The sequence below is a fragment of the Pinus tabuliformis genome, chromosome 6 (assembly GCF_031772625.1).
Source record: "Pinus tabuliformis cultivar Carrire ecotype Pingquan chromosome 6, CPIR1, whole genome shotgun sequence".
NCBI lineage: Eukaryota > Viridiplantae > Streptophyta > Pinopsida > Pinales > Pinaceae > Pinus > Pinus tabuliformis.
Genome location: NC_142292.1, coordinates 2005825229 through 2005836321, shown reverse-complemented (window position 1 = coordinate 2005836321; position 11093 = coordinate 2005825229). Strand labels below are relative to the sequence as shown.

The window sequence follows — 11093 nt, the reverse complement described above, 5'->3', positions numbered from 1 at the left end:
ATAAATAGTTTGATGTTGACGAGTGTTTTAAAGATTATTATGTATTCTTAATATATGAAGCAGTTATAAACCATAATGAAATAAAAAAGTTAATGTCCTTTGACTTAGTTATTTAATAAAATATATACAGATATTTATATTTATAAATTATATATCTATTCCACATTAAAATAGAAATATATATAAACCAACCATTGAAATGGATCCATAAAAACTATATTCTTTATTGTGTATAATATTCCCCACAAAAATGACACATAATCCAATTTCACATAACTATTAGTCTCTGCACGCTCTACCATGATGCATTTCCAACTCGAATTCATCATTGCTGCTGCTGCTCATCATACGAAAATAAAACACCCTCTCCATGGATACCTGCGCAGCATACCTTTCCGCCACATCGACAGTTACTCCGTTCTACACGCCTAATGCACCTATTTCGTCTGATTTCATTGACTTGTGGATCATATATTTCCATCTCTGTCCGGTATTCTTTAGGAGGCTGTGAAACCGAATCAACTAAAATGAGAGGCCTAATGGAGATTGCAACGTGCAAACTGGGTGGTGGCTGGGAACCTCCACTGATAATAGTATTAAAGGGTATCAAAGGAAACCAATCGTTGATTGATAATGTGGGAGAAGCCAACAAATCTTTCCATGCTATTTCAACCCATCCCACCAATTTGGACGCTCTAAACATATTTCCCAATACTCTAATTCTGCTACTTCTTTCCCTCAACTCAAACCTAACAAACTGCTTTTGCAATTCGCAGAAAACATTACAATCTCCAATACTCCCTGCGCACTCCAAGCGAAAAGTCTGTTTCCATTCGGGGCCTGCCTTTGCCATCACTTCCCTGGAATTCACTGCAATATTATTATCCCCGTCGCCATTGCCACTGGTCAGATAATATCGAACAAACAGACTGTCTCTGCCCCCGGAAGGCTTAACTATGACATTTTTGGCTTCCAGAATCTCCAAATTCACTACCATGCGCCTTCCACAGGCCCCCATTCTATTTGTGGTTAGCAAGAAACTTTCAGTAATAAAAGCCAACACAAAAATCCTTTGAAGTGCTCCTGCATAATTTTTCAAAGCATGCGAGGTTGAGCGTATATATACATATACATGGAAATGATCTGCATGCTAGGGTTTATCTTCATGATTTCAAAGGTGCAGTGGGGTCCTCGTGAAAACTTTTGCGAGATGAGTATCCTTGACAGATACAGTCTAGGTCGTATGAATACAGTGCAACTCATAAATTTATTTCATTGCAATCATCTATTGGTTCTTTGTTAATAGAGTGTCTGGCAACCACTGAATTGATCAAATGGGCAAGTAATTGAAGGGGTGAGTGGAGTAGGTGCCCTGACTGAAAAAGGTGGTCAAACTCTGTAATGTGGGAGATAATGCCAATATTTGTGGGCTCTTTGATGAGCCCACAAATGTGATACCACTATGCTACATGATCAGATTAATATGATCCAACCTATCGTGATTGAAGAACGAATATATTATACTTATCGGCTATAGTTCGACGAGCCTTCCGCTTTCAATTTTTTGACTCAAAATTATCTCAACACCACTTTTAACATAATGGCAGGCAATACATAATTGCCTTTCCTGGCATAATATGTCAAAAGTTTGCACTAAAATGGGGATTCAGTGGATATCACGAAGTTTATCTCCTCTGAAATAATATCATGAACTTAGTGGATATCATGTTCTTCATGAAAACACAGACACCTCAACTCCACTAGTAAAAAAAGGGTAAATAATGGCAGGCAATCAATGATGTGGTTTCGTGACTTACCACGCCAAAAAGAAATGCACTCACATCAATTTTATTTCCTGTCATGATTCATCTCTTCTAGGTATTTTCATAAATTTAATTGATATTTGATATACTTAAATTCATAAATTTAATTGATATTGGATATAATTAAATTATTAATTGATATTTGATATATTTAAATTATTGTTGGGGTGTTTTGAATTATTTAGGGTAATTTATTTATTTTGTTTGGGTGTTTTGAATTATTTAGGGTAATTTATTTATTTATTTTAAAAATGAATCAAATTAATTGATTCAAAAAATGTAAGCAATTTAAAAGATTTATATGATGGATCCTAAATATATATTTCTGAATAACTCTTTTTCAGAAGAAAAAACAAAAAACAAGTTTTTATTAGAAGTGAAGATTGTTTTACATTAGCAAATGTAGCTTTGCCCCAGCTGGATTGTAAACTCCAGAATATAAGAAAAAACAGACCTCTGATATGTCATCAGAACATCACAATAAGACTGTCAAAAAGATTACTCACACTAAGAGAAAAAACATAACAAAACAAGGTTAGACAGACAAAGTACAACATTTTTGGAAAAAACTTCACCCCAATGTCTCTCCTTCAAATCTCAAAATAGCCTTGGCCACAAATGATACCATTGACTTCTGAATAACTCTACTCACAAAAACACCTATAAAACTAATTTACAAAACTGTAAAAAAAAAATAATAAAAAGAGAGAATCCTAATTTATTTATTTTTCCTTTTATATATTTTTATTAATTTTAATTTTAAATTCAAAAAAATTATTGACATAATTACTATACTCATAATAAAACTAAATTTATTTATATATGCAAAAAAAATTATCTTAAATAATTAAAAATAACAAATAAATTTATATTATCCAATTCCAATAACCATTTAAGAATCCACATCATTAAGCTAATTGCATCCTGATTGACACTGGTCAGTCAAAATCAATTGAATATTTTAATTAAAAATTTTAAAAACTACCTCCATACGATATGCGGTCAAGCGATCATGGGCTGGCTAGGTTTTAACATATATTTATAGTTTAGATACATATTATTGAATCTTAAAATAGTAAAATAATTAGATTTTAAATTAAAATTTCCAAAATAATTGGATCTTAAATTAATAAAATAATTAATGTGATATGGATTATTAATATATTTTAATAGTTGTGTAATAGATTTTGCATTCATCGGGAATGAATACACATGTAAAGTATTCCTTGAAAATTCACAAACAATCATATACATATTAATTTTAAAATGATACTAGATAACTTCGATACATATTGTTAAATCTTAAATTAATAAAACAATGAAATTTTAAACCAATAAATGATTGTATAAATTAATTAAGAATACGAACCGAAAAAAAAAAAAAAGCCATTCCCAATCCATAGCATATTTGACTACTAAAGTTAGACAAATAATTTATTTGATATCATGATCTTCATTTACTTTGGGAAAACATCTCTGAAAAGATTGCAATAAAGTGAATTTATTTGAGATCCTCATCAACACGAACTTCACCTTAAACGCAATGTACAATACGCACTTAAAGCCAACTTTCAAAAGTGGGCATTCAAAAAGGGTTTCTGTCAGATGTTTGAGTTGACGATCGCATAGAAAAATGAATTGTATATGTAAAATTTAAAAAGAAGTACTTATCCCACGTGTTACTCGTGTTTAACGTGTTTTAATGGCTGAAATATATATCCATTTAAAAAAAAGAACCCCTCACCATTGTGGCTATGGAAGTTGTTGAAGAAGCCATAGGTGTTGGGACTAGTTATATGAGAAAGTTGTAGCATTAGAATTTTGTGTTACAGACTGAATTTTACGCTACTGGATGGAAACATCTACCTCAAAATGGTTGACATTGTGGATTATCTCCCATTATGAAATCCAACAACAACCGTATTAAATATAGAAATTTTCAAAAATAAATAATTAGGTGTAGTTAATTATTTGAATATTGTATTGTATTGTATTGTGTGTGATGGATTAATATTATAGTGACTTGTGAAGTCAGTGGTTTTGTTTTGTTGTATTTTTACTTTGAAATGCATGGAGGTTTAATAGTTCCACACCAAATGGAATCAAAGCAACTTGAACTTTCACTTGGTAGGATAAAAGATATGGCTATCACAATGAGTAATTTATGTTGGTGAGGTAGGGAACTCACAAGATAAGATCTTATAGGAAAATCATAGTGATGGGAGATTAAGGAAAAAGACATGGAAAACCCATAAGAACCAAGAGTAAAGAAGATGCAAGTGACCTTGCAACAATGTTGAGGACAATGATGCTCAAATGGATGCCATGGAGGCAGCTCAAAAGAGAGGTATTGCACATGTAATGTGACATATTAGTTGTCATGAAGAAAAATCAAATATTAAAGAGGATAACTAAAATAGCATGTGACAATAAAATAGTGAATGGTAACAGAGGTAAACACAACTTAATACCCCTATCCATTCTAAAAGTTTAAATCTTGAAAAAATGATAGAAATGAAAAATTTATTTGAGTTTGAGTAGATTAGAGATCATAAGAGGGTTAGTCTAATCATAAAATTTGAAAAATAGTGCTTATTTGTGGTGGGATGAGTTGGAACTTAATAGAGAAAGTTATAATAGAAAGAATATTAAAACCTCATATGGGACAGTGTCAAAGTTGAATAGCAATTTTTACTCTTATAAATGAGGTGATCTATTTTCATGTAACATCATGACCATTATGTATTTCTTATCCTTACCCCAAATTTCAAACTTTTTAAAGTGTGCAGAAAACTACCCATTTTTTCCACACCTAATCTTCTCTTGCCCATTTTTTTGGCACACATAATCTTCTCCACATAGGATCTTCAACACATACTTTTCTTCTGCACACCATTTCTTCACACATCTATTCCTATGCACACATAAATAATATATACAAGGCATAATATATAATACTCTATCATAATGACTTCTCAGTTTATACTCCATACCTACTTAAAATCAATCAATTTCTCATTGCAATGCTAATTTAAAGCTCATCAAGAAAGTGTGATCTTCTAGATGAGGTGAAAAAGCCAAATTTGTTAGTAAATGCTACCATAAATAGATATTTATACATCTAAGAGCTCTGTAAAGAAAAATTGATATGTCACTTATATCTAAGTACATTGAACAAATAAACAATATGATGAGTAAAATTAAAGAAAGGAGGAGTGGGTTTTTGGGACACAACAAATTCATTTGCATGAAAACATAAGAACCTCCATTGATTATATATCTATCAATGGTATTTGAATTCTAGTATAGAGTAAAGACAAAATAATGGAATTTGGAATATTGGGTAAGCTAATGCTTCTAGAGGTGAGGTATTTGATTTTAAGGAAATTGTTTTATGGTTTACCAGTTAATTTGATACCAATACCAGAACCATTAAGCTTTCTATACAAAATAAAAAACCCCTTCTATTAGCTCCTAAGGTTTTCAAAAAATTGTTAAGGTTTCTAGAGTTAAATAGGCAACTCAAATTGCCTAAATCCAGGACATTCCATGATTCTCAAGGTGGCAAAATCAATATCATATGGGAATTCACATGTTTCACTGGACCTTTCTTATATTGATATTTCATTATTAGCACAACCCTATAAATACTTCTTATGTTATTTTTCCTTTAAAATGGATGTTATCTTTGGCTTGGTGGAGTTTTTTATCCAATGGTATTAGTGATGGCCATTTTTCCTTTAATTTATTCAACTTATTACACTGAAGCGAAATAGAACCAATACCTTATTCTATGATGACACAAGCACTTGTTTCATTTTTTCCTTATGGACTAGTTTGTTCTAATATTTTAGCACCTCTGATATTGAGAGGTAATGGTCTCAATTCTCTGGATGCTCTTGGGGTCAGGGTTTGAGTGGAAGTAGCAAGACACCTATGTGGGAGTACATGTTGAAGAGGAGAATCATCCTTATATTAGGCTTTATGGTTACGAGGATATACCATTGTTGTTTCCCATATATGATTTAGAAAAGTATTTTGTTGCAAAAATCTATGGAAAATATTGTTGGTGGTTAATTTATTTGATTGGAAAAAGGAAAAACATTTTATATCATTACCATTTACTGTGAGAGATTTAAAGTGAAGAATTATGCACATAAGACAACAAAAAAAAAAAAAAAAATTGAATTTTTTGAAGTATTAAATCATTTCAATTAACTAAAGTTGAAGCCACCCAAGGATTTGATCATGAGGGCATGGTTTCAAGATATTTGGTGATTGTACTATATGAAAATTTATTCTGGAAGATTATAGAAGAAGAGAAAATGAAGTAGGAACATCAAAGGAAAATGAAACAATAGTACCTAATGATGATGTAGTTATTGAAGTGAGCACCAATTCTTAAGAAAATACTAAGCAAAGAGGGTAAAACACTACTAATTCCCAACCCAGTATAAGTTCCTCCTCAGCCCACAAAACAAATGAAAACATTACAATCCAAGGAGGGAGTAATGAAGGATGATTAGGTGGAACAACGGGGAAGAAAAACCCACTACTATCATCTTAGAAAGTTCACTTATCATTACTTATTCTAAAAGTAAGATTTAAAGTAAAATAGGCTCATAGAAGGACCCAATAATATGGAATTTTATACATTATCATCCCATAATAGGTATCATCTTGTCACAATGAGTGTCAAAAGCTAGTAAAAGAGTTAGATATTGAAGAGCTAGTGGTTCTTGAAGAGTAGTCATTAACCATAAATAATACCCATTACAACAAGGCTAGACTAAAATTACATGTTGAAAACAAAAAAATTAATAAAAACTAGAATTTAAAAGTTGACATCATAGGAGTAGCACCTACTAAACTACTAAAGTTACACATGACTACAGGGATGTACTTTCTCACTCTCTTATTGAGAAAGAAGTTGAAAATATGAGATTAGAAATAAATATGGTCCTTGACCTCTATTTATGCCTCATTTGGCTATTTAAGCACCTCAACCGACAACAACAATCACCCCCTACACACCCCATAAAGTTAGGAAAAAACACAATTGTTAAGCATTACCACATCTTATGTTGCAAAAAATATTAATAAGCCACTAGGAATAATTAAGTGTGGTAAATTTCTTTTCATTTAATAATTTTTTCTCATAAATTGCTTCATTTTCTGAATATTTGAAGAATTTTTTGGAGCATGATCAAAGATTCATTGAAAATGATTTAATGAATTTTATGAATAAAATTAATACTCTTAGTGATATCCAGAAGAACCAACAATGTATTCCATCAAGGAAGAGAATCAAGCAAATCAATGTAGGTTAGCAAGATTAAAATGTTAGGAGATACCATTTCTCAATGTCTAAATATTATTGAGAGGTCATGAAATAATTATTTTGACAATTTGACTAATTTTCCAAAAGATGATATCAAAAAGCGGTTGGTTACATTAGTCAATGACAATAAATATCAACTAACAACTATTGAGTAACTACAATCAAGTGAAAATGACACATAGGAGGGAATATATGTGTTAAGAGTTAAGCAAGACATAAGCGTCCCACCCATGGAGTAAATTGAAGAATGGATTAAAAATTATTTAAAAGAAATTATTAATCCTAAATAATTTTCTTAACATTTAGATTAACATATATTCAAGATACTGTATATACTGTATATACTCTAGTAAATAGTAATGCAAAAAGAGAGAGGATTCATTCCACTAGACATCCTTCTTAAATTTTGTGAGTTTCATTTATCTTATTTTGAAGCAATTCCCTTTCTTTCTCCATATTCTATGATCATCTATCTTTGTGAATTGTCTTATATATTTGTAAAGTGAAACACTATCTCTAATTTCTCTTTTTCTTCTAGGTAACTTCATATTATTTGGTTCAAAAGAACACAAATACTAATAAAAAGAGAGAGAGAGAGAGAGAGGATTCATTCCACTGGTCATCCTTCTGCAATTTTGTGAGTGCCCTTTATCTTGTTTTGAAACAATTCATTTTCTTTCTCCCTATTATTTGATCTTCCAAATTTATGAATTGTAGTAAATCGATACTTTATTGTAGTTTCTCTTTTTCTTCAAGGTAACCTCATATTATTTGGTCCATAGAATCCAATCCAAGTCTCTTAGACTTGAACGCTTTTACACATACTCTTAAATATCAAAAATTTGTAAAGTGCTTTAGGCATGTATTTTATTAAAAACTTATCTTTGACTCTCATACAGATGTCATTTGTGATTCAAGATGAGGGAGAATTTTAAGAAACCCCCCAAATTTATATGTATAATAAATGGGTGAATCCTCATGGTATATATAAAAATGTATAGGCTATTTTTTCATTGATATAATATACATATATAATTATTGGTGAATCTTTCACTGATTTATAAAATTTTGTTAAATCTTGGGGTATTGCAAATTCATGGCTAATCTTCTAAACAAATAGAAAATATTGTAAAATATTGATGATTACTTGATAATTTATAAAAATATATTATATAATAAGAAAAATATTTATTTAAATTATAATATACTAATTTTCCATGTTTTGAAAAAGAAAAATCACGAGTAATGTTACTCTAGGTTCTTATTATACACTATTGCAAATATTTTTGCATGCTTTTACCATGTTCTACCACAAAGCTCTTATGGCATCCCAAGGGTAAACTAGTTGGAAATGCACCCCCAAAGTCTTATGATGTTGAACTAAAGAATTTATTTTGCTCAAACTTGGTCTTGATGCATCTAGATAACTCAATCATATTTAATGTAATTCATATTCTATAGGCTTCACATGAAAATAAGGTCTATGAATAGCTATATCAAAATCATGAATATTTACATCAAATTCTTTTGTTTTCTCATACATCACTTTTCTAAAAGGTAGATACTTCTCCAATTCCTCGAGTTCAAATAAACCCACAACTTTAAAATATGGTGCTTCCTCATCATATGTAGGTTTTTCACCTAATTTTTAGATCATAACTATTGTAGTAGTTGTTGCACTTTATTATATAGTTGACAACTCTAATAATGTTGAATTGGTAAGCAATTATTTGAAATCACACAAAATGAGAAATGAAAATGAATGGAAGATAAACATGTATTGAAACTTAATTTCCTGCACGATGAAAAAAGAAAGAAGGTGATAACACAAACTCATTAAAAGACTACAATTGGTGGGTTAAAAAATATAAACAATAGTCTTTGTTGTTGATTACTTGGAAACATATGTTTAAAAACAATCATAATCAAGGTATTTTTCACTTCAAGAATGGTAGTGTGCTAAACATTCTATCGTTCTCATCTAATAACATGTGATGTTTTTTTATTGGTATCAAAGTATAATTGCGTTAGATGAATGCTAGTCTCATGATAATATGACTCCTATGATGAACACATAAGATCTTAGTGCATAAAGCATTTTTCTCTTCAATTAACTAAGCATATCTCATTTTCCTTTCTTAACAAACAATAAGTATTTTCAAAGAAAACATAAAATAAAACATATTAGATTCTAAAAGTCTAAGATTCTTTTCTCACACCACGAAGTGAAAGGAAGAAAAAAAATCTTTAAATAATAAAATATGTAAAGAAAATAATTTATCTTTTATGGCTCAAATTTCTCGTAATGTCTACATTATTCTTTATATGATTTAAAGATCATTTCCATTCCATGGAACCCATTTTCTACTTTCATGGTTAACTCCTTCCATCAAATTTATAATCTCTTTTCATTACTAAACGCACTTCATATTTTACTTCTTTCTTTTTCCTTGATGATGGGTGGAGTGTCCACATGAATATTGGACATTTCAAATATTAACACACAATTTATTCCAAAAAAATATCGACAATGGATGAAAATGTTGATGATGAAGTGGCCTATGATAGAAAACCTTGTGAAAAGGATAAAGATATAGGATTCTCGTCAATATGTTGATTAAGGGATCATGTTATTTCCCATGAGACATCAACTTATCATCAGGAATGTTGATGGAAACTATCCAAGTATGAAAATTAATCATGCCAACATATATGCCTTTAAATGATTGGAGTAAGGATTCCTTTAGGCATACTTTATATATTCATTTATTTTTTTATTAGGAATGCATATATGATAATGATACCTAGGTGGGATATAATGAAGGAAGAAGCTTTTTGTATGGAAATATTGTTATAATCCTTTTGATTCAGCCATGAATTATTATCTCATGATTGAGTCACATGACAATGAGTGAATGGGTAACATAATCATGTTATGAATTTGTATAACACATGAAAGTGAATGCCAATAGAGCTAATGTATGAGACCATATTTTTGATGGATATGGAAGGATATAATATTGCACAAGTGTCCAATTGTCTCCTTGCTTATATTGGTGTTGTAGAATTTAACCTTCTTGCAAATAATGAGGAGAACCTATAGAGGAGAGAGTTCCTAAGGTAATATAGTGTTGAGAAGTGAATTTCCTTGTAGTATTCCTAAGGTATATATGGGAGGTGTGTTGTTGGGAAAAGTATCCAATTCGGAATGCCCCTATCCCACTCTAAGGTGTGATAGTGCCTTAGCAACAAACAAGGAAAACTATCTGAGTATTCTTCTTTATGAAATGTAAATGGAGAAGAAGGATGTAACTAACCGGTGTCTTCCGCTAGTTTGTCGATCCAATCGCTCTCTCCTTTGTTCGCTTCCCGCTGCCTGCTCTCTCACTGGTCCAGCTTCACCAAGTTCCTGCAAGATCACAAGAGAGGAAAACTACACAAACATAGATTTACATTCATAACTAGTTCAGGATCAGATTAAACTAAACATGCAAATATAACAAAACATCATTGGTATACAAGCATATAGGAGAAACTCAAATAGTTTTATTGATATGATAATAAAGTTCAAGAGGAGATACAACCAAGTGAGTCTCGATCCAGCATCTACCTCCCAGCAAAGGAATCCCTTCCTCTCCTCCAACAAAGCATAAATCACCCAATGTGCTAATCTCAATCTCAAACCAACAGCAATTCTCTACAAAGTACAAAATTCCAGCCTCCTGAACCTCTGGGTGAGAGATCCATATATAGATGTAAGCAGAGAGGATGAGTCAGCTTATGTTTTGACTTGTGGCTTCTCTCTGTCAGTTCTTGCTTCCACTTGGAGGTTGAGAACCTCTTACTCATCACTAGTCGAATTCATTGAGGCAAGTGTCATTGGAGAAGATTCTGGAAGCTTCCAGGGTCTTTCCACCTCGTTGAATGAG

At 31.1% G+C, this 11093-nt stretch overlaps 1 protein-coding gene across 1 annotated transcript; it reads right to left on the bottom strand.

Annotated features, from left to right (window-relative positions):
* Nucleotides 1-294: 294 nt before the first annotated feature.
* LOC149267293 (uncharacterized) lies at nt 295-1116 on the bottom strand. The gene has a single exon (XM_089398453.1). The coding sequence runs from the start codon at nt 1016-1018 to the stop codon at nt 326-328; it is 693 nt and encodes a 230-aa protein (XP_089254579.1). The 5' UTR covers nt 1019-1116; the 3' UTR covers nt 295-325.
* Nucleotides 1117-11093: the final 9977 nt, after the last annotated feature.